Source organism: Cervus canadensis, chromosome 22, assembly GCF_019320065.1.
Source record: "Cervus canadensis isolate Bull #8, Minnesota chromosome 22, ASM1932006v1, whole genome shotgun sequence".
NCBI classification, from domain to species: domain Eukaryota; kingdom Metazoa; phylum Chordata; class Mammalia; order Artiodactyla; family Cervidae; genus Cervus; species Cervus canadensis.
This window is the reverse complement of record NC_057407.1, coordinates 57,856,446-57,879,809: the sequence shown is the minus strand read 5'-3', so window position 1 is coordinate 57,879,809 and position 23,364 is coordinate 57,856,446. Positions and strand designations below refer to the sequence as shown.

Here is a 23,364-nt window from a genome sequence, read left to right as displayed (position 1 = left end):
ATAAAAAGGAATGCATCTGAGTCAGCTCTAATGAGGTGGATGAACCTAGAGTATATTGTACAGAATGAAGTAAGTCAGAAAGAGAAAGATAAATATCATATAGTAACACACACGCATGGAATCTAGAAGATGGTACTGATGAACCTATTTGCAGGGCAGCAGTGGAGACACAGACATAGAGAACAGACTTACGGACACAGGGAGAGGGGAGAAGAGAGTGAGAAAAACGGAGAGAATAACATGGAAACCTATAGTATCATATGTAAAACAGATAGTCAATGGGAATCTGCTGCATGGCTCAGAGAACTCAAACAGGGGCTCTGCAACAACCTAGAGGGGTGGGATGCGGAGGGAAGGTGGGAGGGAGGGTCAAGAGGGAGGGTACAGATGTATACCTATGGCTCATTCATGCTAATGTTTCACAGAAAATAAAATTCTGTAAAGCAATTATCCTTCAACTAAAAAATAAAGAAGTGTTTGCTGCTGCTGCTAAGTCGCTTCAGTCATGTCCGACTCTGTGTGACCCCATAGACGGCAGCCCACCAGGCTCCCCCGTCCCTGGGACTCTCCAGGCAAGAACACTGGAGTGGGTTGCCATTTCCTTCTCCAATGCATGAAAGTAAAAAGTGAAAGTGAAGTCACTCAGTCGTGTCTGACTCTTAGTGACCCCATGGACAGCAGCCTACCAGGATCCTCCGTCCATGGGATTTTCCAGGCAAGAGTACTGGAGTGGGGTGCCACTGCCTTCTCCAAATAAATGTTTAAAAATCTATAAATAAAATGCTGGAGAGGGTGTGGAGAAAAGGAAACCCTCTTGCACTGTTGGTGGGAATATATATTGGAAGACTACGGAAGACAGTATGGAGATTCCTTTAAAAACTAGGAATAAAACTACCATATGACCCAACAATCCCACTCCTGGGCATATACCATGAGGAACCATAACTGAAGAAGTCATACATACCCCAATATTCATTGCAGCACTATTTACAATAGCTAGGACATGGAAGCTACCTAGATGTTCATTGGCAGATGAATGGATAAAGAAGCTGTGATACATGTATGGAACAGAATATTACTCAGCCATAAAAAAGACCACATTTGACTCAGTTCTAACGAAGTGGATGAAATTAGAGCCTATTACATAGAGTGAAGTAAGTCCGAAAGAGAAAAACAAGTATCGAAGATTAACACATGTATATGGAATTTAGAAAGATGCTCCTGATGAACCTATTTGCAGGGCAGTAATGGAGATGCAGACACAGAGAACAGACTTGTAGATACGGGAGAGGGTGGAGCAGAGGGTGGGATGAATGCAGACAGTAGTATGGAAACATATACACTACCATATACAAAAGAAATAGCCAGTGCCAATTTGGTATATGATTCAGGGAACTTGAACTGGGGCTCTGTGACAACTTAGAGGGGTGGGATGTGATGGGAAGCTGGAAGGAGGTTCAAGCGGGAGGGGACATATGTACACCTATGACTGGTTTATGTTGATGTATGGTGGAAATCAACACAATATTGTAAAACAATTTTTTTAAAAAGCACTAAAGCTTTGCAAGGAAAATTCACTGTACTAAGAACCAAATCTTTCGTCTCCCTGTTATCCCACAACCATTTTTCTTCAAGATGACAACTCTGTAATCAGAACCAAAGCCCTTTTGCTGCTACTTTATCTTTCAAGTAGATTTTGTCTTCCTGCAGCTGCAGAGTATTTCTGCCAGGACTACACCCTGTGGGGCACTAACGACTCCTGCTATTCCATATGAAACCAAGGCAGACAAACTGCCCTTTACCTGCATTCCATTCCCATTCACAACCCAGCAGCCTTCTCCACATATACTGGTCTCTTCAAGATTAAAAACTGAAGAATGACAGGTAAGAAAAATATACATCTTGGCCAGTTAAGAAATAACCCTCTTTGCTATTATGTATAGTATCTCCTGTTCAATCTCCCCATATACTAGAAAATAATGTTTCTGCTATAACAATCATATGCATTACTAACATTTTTCATGTTTAACAAAATTCAATACAAGGGTTTTTGGGGAAAAATTGCTTTGGCGCATTCCACTTGAAACTTATGGAACTTCAAAACATAATCAAAAATAGTAATTGATAATCTAGACAGTTAATCTGGCCACCTAGGCAGGTGTGTCAGTGAAGCTAGTGGCGGCCATAGCAGATATTAAAAATACAGAAAAACAAATACAGTAATGCTTTAATAAAAGCAATGCTGGCAAGTGCTGAGGGCACAGGAAGAGGCGTAACCTGTAGACATGCAGGGCTGACTGCACCTGTCTAGAGAGCCGCCAGGGCCAGGCGACCCTTGTGATCGCGCATCTCTCTCTTTCTCTCACACTCACAGCAGAACTAAGTACTTTTCCTGCCCTATTCAAGCTCAGAGTTCTTTCCCCCCACCTCTGCTCTCTTTGCCTAGGAAGATGTGTATACATCAATACAACGTTGGCCTTGCTTAGACCTTCTGCCCTCACCAATCACATACAAGCTAACATGCCTCAAAGAACAGAGCACTCAGAATGCTACACTGCCCTCAGGGCAGCTGGGCTGAGTCCTTAGGGAGGGTGCCCGCTCATTCAGGGGCACAGGCAGGTGAAACCAGGGCTAGAGGCCTCCCACGGCTGGGTCTGCCCTATTCCATAACCACTCCTGTGATCTATGAAAGAAATAATTCCCAGAGAAAGATGTGACCACAGGTAAGTGCCAATACTTACATATAATAAGTGGGATAGAGTCCTTCAAAATACCAGCAATGTTTTTTGGCCTCTGTGCACTGGAAATAGAAGGAAGAAAAGATTTGTCAGTGAAAACTCATTTGCATACTGTTGAGAAGATCTCACGCAAAAAAACAAGGAAGGATGAGTGAAAGCAGCTTAAAGTATGAAAAGCAGGCATTGGAGGGACAATGAGCCAGAGGGAGTTTCACCCGCTACATGACTTTTTATTTCTTCAAAATTTTTGAAAGAGAAGAAAACATCTATTTCCCTATCATTTTTCTAGCTTTTCTAAGTACAAGGGGATGAATAATTCATTAAAATGCAAATTAAAAACAATCCATTTTTTAAAATTCACATGGTATGATACTTCAAATATCTAAAGATGCTAGAAATAATTACACAGATTCCCCCTAATTTTTGTTTTTGAAAAACATCCCCCAGAGTTTTAACATTTCTAGACCTCTATATTTCAGGATATACTGACTCTCAGACAGTGCGGTGGTTCAGAGCGCCCGCCCTCCACAAGCTGAAAATTCACACTGAACTTGTGGGTCGGCCCCCCGTCACCGTGGCTCCACTGACCATGTAGTGCTGTTGTATTTACTATTGAAAAAAAATCACGTGTAAGTAGAGCCATGCAGTTCAAACCCATGTTGTTCAATGGTCTACAGGATTCCAAAAGGCCATTCCCCAGTGGGCACCTATGCCTGCCAGATCTGTGAGGCAGAGTTGACCTGATACAATCAGTGGGGGCCCTGCCCTCGTTCCTTCCCAGGGATGAGAAAGATGGAGAGGGGGACAAGGAGGGACTTCCCTGTGCTTTCCAAGGAAGCTGAGGCTGAATTTTCCAGACGTCAGGGCTGAGCAGATGTGATTCCACCCTGGGGGGTTCACTATCTCCAACACCTGACAAGTGGCAGAAAGCCAGTGGCATCAACTGCAAGCAAGAGCTCCAAGCAGAAATGCTCTGGCTGAGTTGAGCAAGGGTTTTCTAAAATTACTCCACTCATATCATTATTTTTAAAAAATACACAACTTCCTACTTTCATGATCCAGTTCATTGACTCCCATGTGTAAATAACATCTTCAAAATATTACAATGCAGAAGTACCAGCAGGAAAAGGCACAGTGAAAGCAAAGCTCTCTTTGGGCAAGGCAGGGACCAACTGTGTTGTTCACCCCCTCTCCCGGGGTGTATGCTGATGCCCTTCTACCTCAGTCTGCCTGACAGCTGCAGAAGTTCAGAAACACACCCCAAATCTACAGCAGAATGCCAAGGGAGAGGTGAGTATTAATGTCATGTATCAGGCTGGCTAAATTCAATGAGTTGTGAGAAGAGCATGAAACACTGGATTTTAAAAACACATATATGCTTTAAGACACTAAGAAGCACATTAGGGCAGCCTGAAGTAACCCAGATTTTATGGAAAATGAGTTTAATTCAGACTAGGTTAGCTTGTGTCCAATTCAAGAAACAAAGTTCAGACAGCTAAAGAAATCAACTTATTTTGTCAAGGAAGAGCAATTTCAGGTCTGTACCCTAAGTTAAAATTCATTTCACTAGAGTCTTCTGTGATAAATTGAGAAACCAGGTCTCATTTCCAGGTGGCGTTTCCAATGTCTCTTCTTCATTCTCCATCACCACTAGAGACAGACACACTTTCTTGGAATTCAATTCTCAAGTTCCACACAGTCAAGAAATGGTGTCCCTAATGCCAGTCCTGAAACTTGGGACACCAGAGCCAAGTCCAACTCCCCACTTATTGCTTCTCTGGTCACCCCCACAGGCATCTCACTGGAGACTCAGACCCACGGGCCCAGGAGCAAGGGCTGGCAGGGCCTCAGCAGGCAGGACCTGAGATGCTGCCCTCGGTGTCTGCTGTGGGACAGCCCTTTACCTGAAGACCTCCTATTCAAAGCAGCCACATTGTTGGACCCAAGCACCACATCTCCTAACTCTTAAGGGAACAACAAAAATAGTATCATTGTTGCCTTTTAGGATTTTTTTCTTGGTGTGTCAGTATGAGGAATGCCATTTTACAGATTAAACACTGGGACCCCTTATGGGTATCTTGCTCAAAACCATGTTTCTTTACAGTGTGGTTTCTCCTAGATTAATCAACATTACCCTGAAGAACTTGCTTTGCCCACCTCCCATGCCCCCATGTTGTTGTATGACTGGAGGACAGGCTGACATCAGATATGCTCCCAGCTCCACCATTAGCAGATGAGAGGCGTGGGAAGGCGGGTTCCCAGTTTGGGCCTCCTCTGAACTTAGCAGCAGCGTAGGTGGTAGGAAGATGCACACGCGTGTCTAGCAGAACCCATGGGAGCATGAGCTTCGGAGCTACAGCAGGTTAAATAACAACCTGAATTGTGAGACAGCACAACTCTCAGACACTCCCACACGTGGCTGTTGGGAAGGAAGAGCAATCTCTGCAAAACTATGGTTGCCTTTCTCTGTCACTGATTCCCTCTCCACAAAGATGGAACACCACATGTACAAGGTTATGTACGGTGGCATTATTTCTAACAACGAGATTCTGGAAACAATGTAAATGCATACCTACAGCAGGCTGATCAGATAGGGAACAGTATGTCCATACAATGGAGGACTAAGCAGTCAACAAAAAGGAAGTTTCTCAGAACCTGAATGAAATGATTTGCACAATGCAGTGCCGTGAAAAAGCAATTTAAGAAGGTCACATGTAGCACACTGATTTTTTTTTTCCATTTATTTTTATTCGTTGGAGGCTAATTACTTTACAATATTGTAGTGGTTTTTGTCATACATTGACATGAATCAGCCATGGATTTACATGTATTCCCAATCCCGATCCCCCCTCCCACCTCCCTCTCCACCCCATCCCTCTGGGTCTTCCCAGTGCATCAGCCCTGAGCACCCATGCATCCAACCTGGGCTGGTGATCTGTTTCACCCTTGATAGTATACTTGTTTCAATGCTGTTCTCTCTGGACATCCCACCCTCGACTTCTCCCACAGAGTCCAAAAGTCTGTTCTGTACATCTGTGTCTCTTTTTCTGTTTTGCATATAGGGTTATCGTTACCATCTTTCTAAATTCCATATATATGTGTTAGTATGCTGTAATGTTCTTTATCTTTCTGGCTTACTTCACTCTGTATAAGGGGCTCCAGTTTCATCCATCTCATTAGGACTGGTTCAAATGAATTCTTTTTAATGCCTGAGTAATATTCCATGGTGTATATGTACCACAGCTTCCTTATCCATTCATCTGCTGATGGGCATCTAGGTTGCTTCCATGTCCTGGCTATTATAAACAGTGCTGCGATGAACATTGGGGTGCACGTGTCTCTTTCAGATCTGGTTTCCTCAGTGTGTATGCCCAGAAGTGGGATTGCTGGGTCATATGGCAGTTCTATTTCCAGTTTTTTAAGGAATCTCTACACTGTTCTCCATAGTGGCTGTACTAGTTTGCATTCCCACCAACAGTGTAAGAGGGTTCCCTTTTCTCCACACCCTCTCCAGCGTTTATTGCTTGTAGACTTTTGGATAGCAGCCATCCTGACTGGCATGTAATGGTACCTCATTGTGGTTTTGATTTACACTTCTCTGATGATGAGTGACGTTGAGCATCTTTTCATGTGTTTGTTAGCCATCTGTATGTCTTCTTTGGAGAAATGTCTGTTTAGTTCTTTAGCCCATTTTTTGATTGGGTCATTTATTTTTCTGGAATTGAGCTGCAGGAGTTGCTTGTATAGTTTTGAGATTAATCCTTTGTCTGTTGCTTCGTTTGCTATTATTTTCTCCCAATCTGAGGGCTGTCTTTTCACCTTGCTTATAGTTTCCTTTGTTGTAGCACACTAATTTTTATGAAAAAGGAAACTTGTACAGTTGGTTAATTTTTTTACAAAAAGAACCACAGGAAAGGTATGGTGAAAAGTAATGAGAATACTTGTCCTGCAGGGGAGGTGGCAGAGGAGTGGCAGAGGCTGGTGCAGGAATGGGGATTCTGTGAGTATACTTTTTTTTGTGGCCACACTGTGTGGCATGCAGGATCTTAGTTCCCTGACCAGGGATCAAACTTGTGCCCCCTGTAGTAGAAGTACGAAGTCTTAACCACTGGACCACCAAGAAAGTCCCCGAGTATACTGTTTTATATAGGTTGATTTTTGAATCATGTAAATATTTTTCATATTCAAAAAACAAAGTCTGGAGAAGGAAATGGCAACCCACTCCAGTATTCTTGCCTGGAGAATCCCATGGACAGAGGAGGCTAGCGGCTATAGTCAGTGGGGTCGCAAAGTGTCAGGCACAAATTAGTGATTAAACAACAACAACACTTAAATTGTACAATATGATGCATTTTAACATATGTGTGTACCTATAATATCACAAAATTAAGGTAATGAACATATCATTACCCACAAAAATTTTCTTATGCCCCTTAATGATCTCTTCTTGTCCTCCCTATCCAGATGCAACTATTGATTTATTTCATTTCATAATACATTAGTTTGAATTTTCCAGAATTTTATATAAATGTAATACAGTATGAGTTTTTTTTTTACCTTCTATCAGTAAGCATAATTGTTTTGAGATTATTTACTGTTGTCGGGAATATCAACATATTGTTCCTTTTTGCATTGAGTAATGTTTCCCTGTGTATGGATGTTATACAGTTGCTTATCCATCGTTAACGAACATTTAGGTTGTTTCCATGGCTTCCCTGGTGGCTCAGATGGTAAAGAATCTGCCTGCAATGTGGGAGACCCAGGTTCGATCCCTGGGTTGGGAAGATCCCCGGGAGAAGGAAATGGCAACTCACCCCAGTATTCTTGCCTGGAGAATTCCATGGACAGAGGAGCCTGGCAGGCTACAGTCCATGGGGTTGCAAAGAGCTGGACACAGCTCAGTGAGTAACACACTAGGTTATTTCCAGGTTCTATCTTTTAAAAATAAAGCACATTTGAAGCAAAAAGAAAAGAAAAAAATAAAAAGGATTTTTAAAAAACCCACTTTCTCAAGCTTGGAGAGATTCCCTGAATTCCATCATGGAGCTCTTACACAGGCTACCACTTTGTTGGAAGCAACCACACAGAGGGAGCTGGGATTAACACAAGAGACTTACAAAAACACCCTCCCCTCCTGCTGCCCAAAGATGCCAAGGTCGCCCTTCTCCACCCACTCTTGCTCAGATCACCCCTAGTCTCTTCCCAGCACTTGCTGGGGTGTCTAGTAAACCCACTGGTGCTTGTTGACTATTCTGGTGATGACCTTTCATCACTTATCACTAAAGCCACTCAAATAAGATCTATTTTTTAAATATTAACCCAGTTTGTTCCTTTATAAAATATTCTCTAAGAAAATGTTACAGTTATATTTCCTGAGACAGAAGAAAAAAATCTCTGTTAAACTGCGCTAGCTACCTACCATTTAAATTCTTGAAATTTGCTAATATCCAGGCAACTTCTTCACTACTTTTGGAAGCTGAACTTTTACAAGAGCTTTTATCAATAGAGCAACAACACATATATATGGTACCTCACCAAAGCTAACACATCATCATATCATTTTACAGCTGAATAATATGAAGAACACAAGTCATGTTTCATTAATTGTAAGACAATTTCATTAACTGCAAAACTGAAAGAGGACTGGGGGGTCCTGATCCTTTCCACTGTTGAGCCTCTCCTCCAGTAAAAGCTGGGTAACTGAGCACCAGTGTTAAAGTCACCTTGCACAAGCATCTGAGAGACCCAGTGGTGAAAATGGAGATTAGGTTCTCCAGGTAGGACATGCAGAGGGAGATTTCTGCTGGAACCCACCCAGCATGGAGAGCCAGGTTCTACCAAGCGAAAGTCTACCAGCAGAGCCACAGTTAGCGTACTGATTCCAGCTTCCAAATCAGCATAAACAGCAGGATTCAGGGTACTGCCAGACAGCTTAAGCGTTGCAGATGTGGTCAAAATGGGCATTTGTAAAGGTGAGTGAGGGTGCTTTCCAGAATATTCCCCAACAGGGCTGGGCTGTCAGAGGCAACCCCATAGACAGGCAGATGGCAGCATGGAGAAAAGTGGGAAGAAGGCACAGAGCCAGGTTCCACTGCACTGGGGCCAGGAGGAATCCACCCACAGAGGAAGGATGGATTAGAACCTAAAGAACCGTATTCCAATTCTGACGGCCACTCACCAACCACATTGTCAGTCGGTCTGGATCTCAGCGTCCTTTCTTCTAAAGCAGGATGGACTCTCATCCCTGCTGAAATGTATGAGAGAGCCTGATGAACTAATTGAGATTGAACACCTCAAAATGCCTGGCCAGACTGGGATATGGCTCCAGGAATCCCATAGCCAGTTAGCACTCTATTTGGAAATATGCATCCTGAAGCCAGCTTTCTTACTTCTCTGGAACAAATAACTTCCAAGGCTCATTTTTCCTGTGATCATTTATCATTTAAGCAAAAGCAAAATATCCTGAAAACAAAGATTCTAAATATATAATACCTTACATTTTGGAAAACTGTTGTATGCAGTTTTCTAAAATCTCCTTAAAAGAATAAGCCCCTTTCCAAAAAGAGTTTGTAAAATAAGCAAGGGAAGAAAAAAAAAAAAAACATTTCAGGGTTTTATGTCTACCTCCAAAAGTAGCTCAACCCATTCTATAAAGATATTACCGTGACTTCTTAAAAACTGACCATCTACTGAAACAGAAAATACACTTGTTAGGAGAGATCAGCCAGCTACTTGCTGTGATTGATGATGTCCTCAACAGCCAGGATGCTCCACCATGTTCTGGCAAACAGTGGGCCTTCACTGAGCTCATGGAAGCATTAGTAGTAAAGCTATCTATTTCCTGAAGGGAGAGTGGAGAGTAGCAACATTCAATTTATAAACTATTGACAAAGCAGAACCTACAGGAATGCAAGAAAACATTTACTGTCAAGCACAATGCAAGTGAGAGAATCTTAAGATTTAAACTGGGAAGGCTTGTAAGTTTTCTGTACTCAGGAAAGAATCCTAGCGGTCTGTCATTCAAGGACTATGATATTTATAAATGTAGCTGCTGCTGCTGCTGCTAAGTCACTTCAGTCGTGTCCGACTCTGTGTGACCCCATAGAGAAAACCCTAATAGTGCTATCTCCTGCTTCTGTGGCCACCGGCACCCCTGTGTACCTGGTGCTGCCAGGGTCCCCACAATCCAAGCAGCTGTGCCACTCCCACGCATGGTCCTCCAACTCCTGTAGATGACCAACATGCAGAAGTTGAGGTAAAACAACAGTTAAACCCCAGAGGCAGTGTGGCTAGGAAGAGGATTGAAAACCTTCCCACCAGCTGTAGAAGATATAGATCAAATCCACACAATCTAGGTGGACTCTGTATCTATGGAATATATAAAAAGGACAGTGAGTGTTCTCACAAAAGAAAATGTCCTAGCTCTAGCAGGGGTAGACAGTGGAGGAAAAAACGCATAGGAGTAGGGCGAGATTACAGTACGAGCTGTCCCCACGGAAGGTCCAGAGACCAGCCCAGTATTGGAGGGCCTCCTATGGATGCAGAGGTGGGCTGGGACTCACAGTGGTGAGAAGGATACTGACAGCTGAGATCCAAGAAAAATATTTATTATTATGCTTATATTTTGATTTGTTCTGGATTTTTTCCTCTTCTATATTTTGTGTTGTTGTAGTCGCTGTTTATTTATTTTTTTTATTAACTTTGTTCAACCTTCTGAGAACTTTTTTAAAAATCACACTTTTTATTTCCATTATATAATTCTACCTCTGTGTTGAGTTTTTGGGTTTCTGTGGGGTATTTTCTTTTTCCTTTTAAAATTTTGTTTGTTTCTCATATTGTTCTTTTCCTGCTGTAGTTATTCTTTTATATATATGTTTATATTTATGTTATATACATATATGTTATATTTTTGTATGTATGTTTCTATATGTTATATATATGTTTATATATATGCTATATATATATTTATTAACTTATATGCAGAGTACATCATGCAAAATGCCAGGCTGGATGAAGTGCAAGCTGGAATCAAGATTGCCAGGAGAAATATCAATAACCTCAGATATGCACATGACACCATGTGGCAGAAAGCAAAGAGAAACGAAACAGCCTCTTGAGGAAGATGAAAGAGGAGAGTGAAAAAGTTGGCTTAAAATTCTACAGTCAATAAAACTAAGATCATGGCATCTGGTCCCATCACGTCAGGGCAAATAGATGGCGAAATGATGGAAACAGTGACAGACTATTTTCTTGGGCCCCAAAATCACTGCAGATGGTGACTGCAGCCATGAAATTAAAAGATGCTTGTTCCTTGGAAGAAAAGCTATGACCAACCTAGACAGCATGTTAAAAAGTGGAGACAGTACTTTGCTGACAAAGATTCGTCTAGTCAAAGCTATGGTTTTTCCAATAGTCATGTACGGATGTGGGAGTTGGACCATAAAGAAAGCTGAGCACTGAAGAACTGATGCTTTTGAACTGTGGTGTTGGAGAAGACTCTTGAGAGTCCCTTGGACTGCAAGGAAATCCAACCAGTCCATCCTAAAGGAAATCAGTGCTGAATATTCATTGAAAGGACTGGTGATGAAGCTGAAACTCTACTACTTTGGCCACCTGATGTGAAGAACTGACTCACTGGAAAAGACCCTGATGCTGGGAAAGATTGAAGGCGGGAGAAGAAGGGGACGACAGAGGGAGGATGAGATGGTTGGATGGCATCACCAACTCGATGGACATGAGTGTGAGTAAGCTCTGGGAGTTGGTGATGGCAGGGAAGCCTGGCATGCTGCAGTCCATGGGGTTACAAAGAGTTGGACACAACTGAGCGACTGAACTGATATATATTTATAAATGTTATATACTTGTATATATGTATATACTTGTATATATGTGTATATATATATACTTGTACATATGTATATACTTGTATATATGTACTTGTATATATGTATATACATGTTATATACTTGTATATATGTATATACTTGTATATATACTTGTATATATACTTGCATATATACATGTTATATACTTGTATATGTGTATATATATATGTATATATACATACTTGTATACATCTGCTTGTATATGTTATATACTTGTATATATATGTGTATATATGTTATATACTTGTATATATACATATATATACTGTGTATATATGTTCTTTTCAGCAGGAAAAGAACAACATGTGTGTATATATATATATAATTTTTTTTCTATATAGTTCTATTTTTCTTTTGTTTTCTTCCTTTTCTCTATTTCACCATGCTTGTTAGTTTGTTTGGTTTTCTCTGCTCTGTTCCCTAGTTGGTAATCTCCTTTGGTCTTGTTTTCTGGTTTGTGTTTTAGTTAGTTTTGTCTTTAATTGTTTGATATAATTCCTGGCTTTCTTTGCTTGCCAGGTCACTGTCTTGTACTTTGTTTTCTTTGGACTATTCTGGGGTTTCATGTGTGTGTGTGTGTATGTGTGTGTGTGTGTTCCTTTGTTTTTGTTATTATTGGCTGACTGTCCATTTATCTTCTGTCTGGGGTTCATTTTTTGTTCGTTTTAGTGTGTTCGTTTAATCTTCTTTAATGCCATAACAAATGGCCTGTAGGATCTTGGTTCCCTGGCCAGAAGTCAGGTTTGAACCTTTGGGCTGGGGAAACTGAGCCCAGGATACTAGACTGCAGAGAACTCCTGACACCAGGGGGTGTTAACTACTGGGAACTCCCACGAAGGCATCCACGTGTGTCCAAGACCTGACCTCATCTAACTGTGAGAAGCACCCAGTGCAAGATGCTTCACCCAAACAACACGAAAAAAACAGCAGACAGGCTTCCCACAGACACGCCAGACATGCCGCCTCACCCAGCCCTACCCACCAGAACACAGGCACAAGAAGCCTATGCAAAGCACTGAACCCAATCCAGCCACTAAGGGAAAAGACCGAAAGGGGGAACTGTGACCCTATAGCCTGGGGAAAGCAGACCTCAGATATAGGAAGTTAGAAAAAGTGAATTAAGACAGAGAAATACTCTGCAAATGAAGGAACAAGGTAAAAACTCAGAAGACCAAATAAACAAAGAGGAAATGGGCAAACTATCCGAAAAAGAATTCAGCGTGACAAGAGTAAAGAGGACACAAAACCTCGAAAATAGAATGGAGAAAATACAAGAATCACTGAACACACTTAACAAGAACCTAGAAGAAATAAAGAACAAACACACATAAACGAACAACATAATTACTGAAATTAAACATACTCTAGAAGGAATCAATAGCAGAATAACTAACTGAAGCAGAAGAACAGGTGAGTGAGCTGGAAGACAGAATGCTGGAAATAACTGCTAAAGAGCAGAATAAAGAAAAAAGAATGGAAAGAGCTAAGGACAGTCTCAGAGGCCTCTGGGATAATATTAAAAGCACCAACATTCGAATTATAGGGGTCCCAGAAAAAGAAGAGAAAATGAAAGAGTCTAAGAAAATTTTTGAAAAGACTATAGTCGAAAACTTTCCTAACATGGGAAAGGAAATAGTCGATCAACTCCAACAAGCACAGAGATACCAATCCAGGATAAACCCAAGGAGAAACACGCTGAGAAACATAAATCAAACTAACAAAGACTAAAAACAAAGAAAAAATATTAAAAGCAGTAACGAAAAAGCAACAAGTAACACACAAGGGAAACCCCACACAGTAAACCACTGATCTTTCAGCAGAAACTCAGCAGGCCAGGAGGGAATGGCAGGACACAGCATAAGTACTGCAAGGGAAAAATCTACACCTAAGAATACTCTACCAGCAAGGATCTCATTCAAAATTGAGGGAGAAAACAGAAGCTTTACAGACAAGCACAAGTTAAAGAGCACCACCAAACCAGCTTTATAACACACGTTAAAGGGGCTTCTATACGGAGGAAATACAAGAGAAGGAAGAGACCTACAAAAAGAAATCCAAAACAATTAAGAAAATGCAAATAGGAACATATATATCAATAATTACTTTAAGTGTAAATGACTTAAATGCTTTAGCCAAAAGACATAGACTGGTTGAATGGATACAAAAAGAAGACCCATATATATGCTGTGTACAAGAGACCCAGTTCAGACCTAGAGACACATACAGTCTGAAAGTGAGAGTATGGAAAAAGATATTCCATGAAAATGGAAATCAAAATAAAGCTGGAGTAGCAATTCTCATATAAGACAAAATAGACCTTAAAATAAAGAATATTACAAGGGATAAAGAAGAACACCACATAATGATCAATGGATTAATCCAAGAAGATGTATCAATTATAAATATTTATGCACCCAACACAGGAGCACCTCAATACATAAAACAAATGCTAAAAAAAAAAACAAAAAACAAAAAACAAATGCTAACAGACAAAAAACTCAACAGACACAGAAAAAGCTTTTAACAAAATTCAGCACCCATGTATGATAAACTCTTCAGAAAATGGACATAGATGGAAATTACCTCAACATAATAAAGGCCATATATCATATACCAGAACTGACTCATTTGAAAAGACCCTGATGCTAGGAAAGATTGAACGTGGGAGAAGAAGGGGACAACAGAGGATGAAATGGTTGGATGGCATCACCAACTCTATGAACATGAATGTGAGTAAGGTCTGGGAGTTGGTGATGGCAGGGAAGCCTGGCAAGCTGCAGTGCATGGGGTCATAAAGAGTTGGACATGACTGAGCAACTGAACCTAACTGAACAATAAACCCAAAGCAAACATTATTCTCAATGGTGAAAAACTTAAAAACATTTCTTCTAAGATCATGACTAAGACAAGGGTGCCAATTCACCACTACTATTCAACATAGTTTTGGAAGTCCTAGCCATGGAAATCAGAGAAGAAAGAAATAAAAGGAATCCACTCTGGAAAAGAAGTAAAACTCTCATGGTTTGCAGAAAACATGATACTACACATTGAAAATCCTAAACATGTCAGACAAAAAAATTACTAGAGCTAATCAGTGAACTTAGTAAAGTTGCAGGATACAAAATCAAAATACAGAAATCACTTGCATTCCTATATGCTAACAATGAAAAATGAGAAAGAGAAATTAAAGAAACAATCCCATTTACCACTGCAACAATAAAAAATAAACCTACCTAAGGAGACAAAAGAGCTTTATATAGAAAACTGTAAGATACTAGTGAAAGAAATTAAAGAAAACATAAACAGATGGAGAGAGATACTATGTTCCTGGACTGGAAGACTCAGTATTGCAAAAACGGACTGCACTACCCAAAGCAATCTACCAATTCAATGCAATTCCTATCAAATTACCAATGGCATTTTTCACATAACAGGAATAAAATATTTCACAATTCATACGGAAACACAAAGACCCCAAATATCCAAAGCAATCTTTAGAAAGAATTGAGCTGGAAGAATCACCCTTCTGAATTCACACTATACTACAAAGCTACAGTCATCAAAACAGTATGGTACCAACACAAAAACAGAAATACGGCCCAAAGGAACAGGACAGAAAGCTCAGACATAAACCCAAGCAACTATGGGCACCTTGTTTCTGACAAAGGAGGCAAGAACACACGATGGTGAGAAGACAGTATCTTTACTAAGTGGTAATTAAAAAACTAGACAGTTACAGGTAAAAGAATGAAATTAGAACACTTCCGAACATACACAAAGATACACTAAAAATGGTTAAAGATGTAAATGTAAGAACAGAAACTATAAAACTGTTAGCAAAAACACAGACAGGACTCTTTTTGACATATACAACAGCAAGATCATCTATGATTCACCCTCTAGAGTAATGGAAATAAAAATAAAAATAGGCTGAGTTTCCAGGAAGACAGTGAGCTCCGAGAGGTGGTCCTTTCAGTGTCCTGCCTAAGAAAAACTGCCTTCCCCAGTGTCTTGAGAGGTCTGGTTTCACTTATGAAGGAACCAAAGCTTATGGAGGTTGAAGAAGGAAACTAAAACCCCAAGAGATGTGGTTGCTGTCCCAGTTCACAGCAGAAGAGATCAAGCCTTGAGCCTTTGGAGTGGGAGCACTGACTCCAAGATCCTAGACTACCAGAGCACTAACCCTAGAGGGTATCAAATAGTGAGAACTCACAGAAAGGAAACCACTGTAATACAAGACCCGGCATCACACAACCACCAGTAGCATCCTGTGCAGGACGCCTCATCTAAACAACAAACAAAACAAAAATACAGACCCAGTCATCAGCAGACAGGATCACCACCTCACTCAGCCCTGCCCATCAGAGGAAATACAAACAAACAAAAACTCAGCACAAATCTCACCCTATAAGAAGCTCACACAAACCACTGGACCAAACTTATAAGGCAGAAACCAAAAGGAAGAAAGAATTCAACCTTGAAGACTGAGAAAAGGAGAACTCAAACACAACAAGTTAAAAAAAATAATGAAAAAGCAGAAAAATACTACACAAATGAAGGAACAAACCAGAAACACAGAAGTCCAAATAAATGGAGAGGAAACAGGCAAACTGCCTGAAAAAGAATTCAGAATAATGATACTAAAAATTATCAAAAACCTTGAAAGCAAAATGGAGAAAATGTAAAAATCAATTGACAAAGACCTAGAAGAATTAAAGAATAAACATGCAGAGACAAACAACACAATTACTGAAATTAAAAATACTCTAGAAGGAATCAATAGCAGAATATCTAAAGCAGAAAAACGAATCAGTGAGCTGGAAGATAAAATGGTGAACATAACTTCTGAAGAGCAGAAAAAAAAGTAAAAAGAATGAAAAGAACTGTGGATAGTCTCAGAGACCTCTGGGACCATATCACATGCACCAGCATTCGAATAACAGGGTCCCAGAAGAAGACAAAAAGAAAGGGCATGAGAAAATTTTTGAAGAGATAATAGTTGAAAATTTCCCCAACATGGAAAAGGAAATAGTCAATCAAGTCCAAGAGACACAAAGAGTTCCATACAGGATAAACCCAAGGAGAAACACACCAAGACACATACTAATCAAACTAACAAAGAAAGTTTAAACTAAACACAAAGAAAGAATATTAAAAGCAGCAAGGGAGAAGCAACAAGTAACATACAAGGGAAACCCCATATACTTAACCACTGATCTTGCAGCAGAAGCTCTGCAGGCCAGCAGGGAATGGCAGGATATATTTAAAGTACTGAAAGGGAAAAATCTACAACCAAGATTACTGAACCAGGCAAGGATCTCATTCAAAATTGATGGAGAAATAAAAAGCAAAAGTGAAGAGAATTAGTACCACCAAGCCAGCTTTACAACAAATGTTAAATGGACTTATACAGTCAAGAAATACAAGAGAAGAAAAAGATTTACAAAATCAACCCCATACAATTAAGAAAATGGCAATAGGAACACATATATCAATAATAACTTTAAATGTAAATGGATTAAATGCTCCAACCAAAAGACACAGACAGGTTGAATGGATACAAAAACAAGACCCATATATATGTTGTCTACAAGAAACCCACTTCAGACCTCAAGACACATATAGACTGAAAGTGAGAGGATGGAAAAATACATTCCATGCAAATGGGAAGCAAAAGAAAGCTGGAGTAGCAATCCTCATATCAGACCCTGAGGGATGGGATGGGGAGGGAGGTGGGAGAGGGGTTCAGTATGGGGAACACATGTACATGTAAAAAAAAAAAAAAACACATTTTCTTTATAAATAAAAGAAAGAAAAAAAAACCTTAAAATAAAGAAGATTACAAGAGATAAGGAAGGACACTATACAATGATCAAGGGATCAATCCAAGAGGAAGACATAACAATTGTAAACATATATGCACCCAACATAGGAGCACCTCAATACACAAGACAAACACTAACAGACATAAAAGGAGAAATTGACAGTAACACAATAATAGTAGGAGACTTTAACACCCCAATCACACATGGGCAGATCATCAAAACAGAAAATTAATAAGGAAACACAAGTCTTAAAAGATACATTAGACAAGTTGGATCTCACTGATATCTTCAGGACCATCATTCCAACCAAATGCTGAAGAATACATGTTCTTCTCAAGTGCACATGGGACATTCTCCAGGATAGACCACATCTTGGGTCACAAATCAAACTTCAGTAAATGTAAGAAAATTGAAATCATATCAAGTATCTTCTTCAACCACAATGCTATGAGACTAGATATCAATTACAAGAAAAAAACTGTAAGAAACACAAACACATGGAGATTAAACAACATATTTCTAAATAACAAGCAGGTTACTGAATAAATCAAAGGGAAATAAAAAAATTTCTAGAAACAAATGACAATGAAATCACAACAACTCAATACCTATGGGATGCAGCAAAAGCAGTTCTAAGAGGGAAGTTTATAGCAATACAATCCTACCTCAAAAAACAAGAAAAACATCAAATAGACAGTCTAACTTTACACCAAACAACTGGAAAAAGAACAACAAAAAAACCCCAAAATTAGTAAAAAGAAAGAAATCATGAAGATCTGAGCAGAAATAAATGAAAAAGAAATTAAAGAAACAATAGTAAATATTAATAAAATTAAAATCTGTTTCTTTGCGAAGATAAACAAAATTGACAAACCTTTAGCCAGACTCAACAAGAAAAAAAAAATCAAATCAAGAAAATTAGAAATGAAAAAGGAGAGGTTACAACAGACAGTGCAAAAATACAAAGGAGTATAAGACACTATTATGAACAACTGTATTGCAATAAAATGGATAACCTGGAAGAAATGGACAGATTCTTAGAAAAGTTCAATCTTCTAAGACTGAACCAGGAAGAAATAGAAATTATGAACAAACCAATTACAAGCACTGAAATTGAAGCTGTGATAAAAAAATCTCCCAAAAAACAAAACAAAAGCCCAGTACCAGACAGCTTCACAGGAGAATTCTATCAAACATTTACAGAAGAGCTAATGCCTATCCTTCTAAAACTCTCAAAAAATTACAGAGGAAGGAACACTTCCAAACTCATTCTATGAGACCACCATCACCCTGATACCAAAACCAGACAAAGACAACACTAAAACAGAAAACTACAGGCCAATATCACTGATGAATATAGATGCAAAAATCCTCAACAAAATTTTAGGAAATGGAATTCAGCAACACATCAAAAAGTTCATATACCATGATCAAGTTTGGTTTATTCCCAGAATGTGAGGATTCTTCAATATACGCAAATCAATCAATGTAATACACCATATTAACAAATTGAGAGATAAAAACCATTTGATCATCTCAATAGATGCAGAAAAAGCCATTGACAAAATTAATCCCCCATTTATGATTAAAACTCTTCAAAAAATGGGCGTAGAAGGAACCTATCTCAACATAGTAAAGGCCATATATAATAAGCCTACAGCAAACATTCTCAATGGTGAAAAACTGAAAGCATTCCCCCTAAGATCAGAAACAAGACAAGGGTGTCCACTTTCACCACTATTATTCAACATAGTTCTGGAAGTCCTAGCTAAAGCTATCAGAGAAGAAAAAGAAATAAAAGGAATTCAGGTAAGAAAAGAAGAAGTAAAGCTCTCATTGGTTGCAGATGACATGATACTGTACACAGAAAACCCTAAAGATAGTATCAGAAAATTACTAGAGCTAATCAATGAATTTAGCAAAGTTGCAGGATACAAAATCAATACACAGAAATGACTTGCATTTCTATATACTAACAATGAAAAATCAGAAAGAGAAATTAAGGGATCAATCTCATTCACCATTGCAACAAAAAGAATTAAATATCTAGGAATAAACTTACCTAAGGAGACAAAAGAATTGTACACAGAAAATTATAAGACAATAAAGAAAGAAATCAAAGACAACATAAACATATGGAGAGATATTCCATGTTTCTGGGTAGGAAGAATCAATATAGTCAAAATGAGTATGCTACCGAACTCAATCTACAGATTTAATACAATCCCTATCAACTTACCAATGGCATTTTTCACAGAACTAGAACAAAATTTCATGATTCATATGGAAACACAAAAGACCCCAAATAGCCAAAGCAGTCTTGAGAAAGAAGAATGGAGCTGGAGGAATCAACCTTCCTGACTTCAGGTTATACTACAAAGCTATGGTCATCAAGACAGTACGGTACTGGCACAGAAACTGAATTATAGACCAAAGGAACAAGATAGAAAGCCCAGAAATAAACCCATGCACCTATGGGTACCTTATTTTTGACAAAGGCGACAAGAATATACAATGGGGCAAAGACAGCCTCTTCAATAAATCGTGCTGGGAAAACTGGACAGCTACCTGTAAAAGAATGAAATTAGAACACTTCCTAACACCATACACAAAGATAAACTCGAATGGATTAAGGACATAACTGTGAGACCAGAAACTATAAAACTCTTAGAGGAAAACATAGGCAGAACATTCAATGACATGAATCGAAGCAAAATCCTCTATGACCCTCCTAGAGTAACAGAAATTAAAACAAAAGTAAAGAAGTGGGGCCTGATTAAACTTAAAAGCTTTTGCACAGGAAAGGAAACTATAAGCAATGTGAAAAGACAACCCTGGGAATGGGAGAAAATAATAGCAAATGAAACAACTGACAAAGGATTCATTTCCAAAATATACAAGCAGCTCATACAACTCAATACCAGAAAAACAAACAACCCAATCAAAAAATGGGACAAAGGCCTAAACAGACATTTCTCCAAAGAAGACATACAAATGTCTAACAAATACATGAAAAGATGCTCAACATGGCTCATTATTAGAGAAATACAAATCAAAATCACAATGAGATATCACCTCATACCTGTCAGAATGGCCATCATCAAAAAGTCAATAAACAATAAATGCTGGAGAGGGTGTGGAGAAAAGGGAATGCTCTTGTACTGTTGGTGGGAATGTAGCTTGATACAGCCAATATGGAAGATGGTATGGAGATTCCTTAGAAAACTAGGTATAAAACCACCATATGACCCAGCAATCCCACTCCTAGTAATAAACCCTAAGGAAACCAGGGTTGAAAAAGGCACATGTATCCCACTGTTCACTGCAGCACTATTTACAATAGCTAGAACATGGAAGCAACCCAAATGCCCATCAATAGATGAATGGATAAAGAAGTGTGGTACATACACACAATGGAATATTACTCAGTCATAAAAATGAATGCATTTGAGTCAGTTCTGATGAGGTGGATGAACCTAGAACCTGTTATACAGAGTGAAGTGAGTCAGAAAAAGAAAGATAAATATCATATTCCTATGCACATATTCAGAATCTAGAAAAATGGTTCTGACGAATTTATTTACAGGGCAGCAATGGAGAAACAGACATAGAGAATAGACGTATGGACATAGGGAAAGGGGAGGAGAGGGTGAGATGAATGGAAAGAGTAACATGGAAACTTACATGACCATATGTAAAATAGATAGCCCACAGGAATTTGCTGTGTGGCTCAGGAAACTCAGACAGGGGCTCTGTATCAACCTAGAGGGGTGGGATGGGGAGGGAGATGGGAGGGAGGTTCAAAACGGAGGGGATGTGTGTATACCTATGGCTCATTCATGTTGATGTTTGACAGAAACAATGAAGTTGAGTAAAGCAACTATCCTTCAATTAAAAATATATTAAAAAATAAAAACAAAAATAAACAAGTAGTACCTAATTAAACTTAAAATGTTTTGCACAGCAAAGGAAACTATAAACAAAGTGAAAAGACAACCCTCAGAATGGGAGAAAATAATAGCAAATAAAACAAACACAACAGATTAACTTCAATAATATACAAGCAGCTCATGCAACTCAATACCAGAAAAATCCAATCAAAAACTGGGTGGAAGACCTAAGCAGACATTTCTCCAAAGCAGATATGCAGATGGTTGAAAAACACATGAAAAGATGCTCAACATCGCTCATTATTACAGAAAATGCAAATCAAAATTACAATGAGGTATCAACTCATGCTGGTCAGAATAGTCATCATCAAATCTATAAAAAGTAAATGCTGGAAAGGTGTGGCTTAAAAGGAACCCTCTTGCACTGTTGGTGGGTATGTAAATTGATAGAGCCACTATGGAAGACAGTATGAAGATTCCTTAAAAAACTAGGAATAAAAGTACCATATGACCCAGCAATCCCACTACTGGGCATATACTCTGAGGAAACCATAACTGAAAAGGACATACATACTCTAATGTTCATTGCAGCACTATTTACAATAGCTAGGACATGGAAGCAACCTGGATGTCCATTGAAAGATGAATGGATACAGAAGCCGTGGTACACATACAATGGTACTCAGCCATAAAAAGAAACTCATTTGAGTCAGTTCTAACAAGGTGGATGAACATAATGCCTATTATACAGAGTGAAGTAAGTCAGAAAAAAAAAAAACAATCACAAATATCATATATATTAATGCATATATATGGAATCTAGGTTGGAGATGGAAATGGCAACCCACTCCAGTATTCTTGCCTAGAGAATCCTGTGGACAGAGGAGCCTGGTGGGCTGCTGTCCATACGGTCACAGAGAGTCAGACACAACTGAAGCGATTTAGCAAGCATGCACACATTGGAAAAGGGAATGGCAATCCACTCCAGTGTTCTTGCCTGAAGAATCCCAGGGACAGAGGAGCCTGGTGGGCTGTCATCTATAGGGTCGCAGAGTCGGACACGACTGAAGCAGCTTAGCAGCAGCATGGAACCTAGAAAGATGGTACTGATGAATCTATCTGCAGGGCAGAAATGGAGATGCAGACATAGAGAACAGACTTGTGGACACAGAGGGCAAAAGAGAGGGTAGCATGTAATCATACATTACCATATGAAAAATAGATAGCCAGTGGGAATTTGCTTCTGACACAGGGAGCTCAAACTGGTCCTCTGCGACAACCTACATGGGCGGATGAGGTGGGATGTGGGAAGGAGTTTCAGGATATATGTATACCTATGGCTGATTCATTTTGATGTACGACAGAAACTAACACAACACTGTAAAGCAATTATCCTCCACTGTGTGTTCTGTGTTAGTCGCTCAGTCATTTCCAACTCTAGGCAACCCCATGGATTGTAGTCCATCAGTCCATCTGTCCATGGAATCCTCCAGGCAAGAATACTGGAGTAGGCTGCCATTTCCTTCTCCAGGGATCTTCCCGACCCAGGGATCAAACCCAGGACTCCTGCATTGCAGGCAGATTCTTTACCATCTGAGCCACCAGGGAAGTCAATTAAAAATAGACAGATTTTAAAAAAGAATTTACATAGTGGCTGTACTAGTTTGCATTCCCACCAACAGTGTAAGAGGGTTCCCTTTTCTCCACACCCTCTCCAGCATTTATTGCCTGTAGACTTTTGGATAGCAGCCATTCTGACTGGCGTGTAATGGTACCTCATTGAGGTTTTGATCTGCATTTCTCTGATAATGAGTGACGTTGAGCATCTTTTATGTTTGTTAGCCATCTTTATGTCTTTCCTTGGAGAAATGGCGTTTAGATATTAGAACAGTGTGGAGATTCCTTAAAAAACTGGAAATAGAACTGCCATATGACTCAGCAATCCCACTGCCGGGCATACACGCCGAGGAAACCAGATCTGAAAGAGACACGTGCACCTCAATGTTCATCGCAGCACTGTTTACAA

At 39.5% G+C, this 23,364-nt stretch overlaps 1 protein-coding gene across 2 annotated transcripts in view; it reads right to left on the bottom strand.

Annotated features, from left to right (window-relative positions):
* Window positions 1–23,364, bottom strand: part of VOPP1 (VOPP1 WW domain binding protein) — a 146,569-nt gene that overhangs the window by 65,622 nt on the left and 57,583 nt on the right. Inside the window, exons 1-2 of one of the 2 annotated variants that reach the window (XM_043442416.1) lie at window positions 8,917–8,940; window positions 2,742–2,800 (exon numbers count right to left, since the gene is read on the bottom strand). In XM_043442416.1, the coding sequence (XP_043298351.1) occupies window positions 2,742–2,800; window positions 8,917–8,925 (68 nt within the window). In that variant the 5' untranslated portion in view covers window positions 8,926–8,940. Of the gene's footprint in view, window positions 1–2,741; window positions 2,801–8,916; window positions 8,941–23,364 lie in introns of those variants that run through there. The other variant, XM_043442414.1, reaches the window with a different exon arrangement.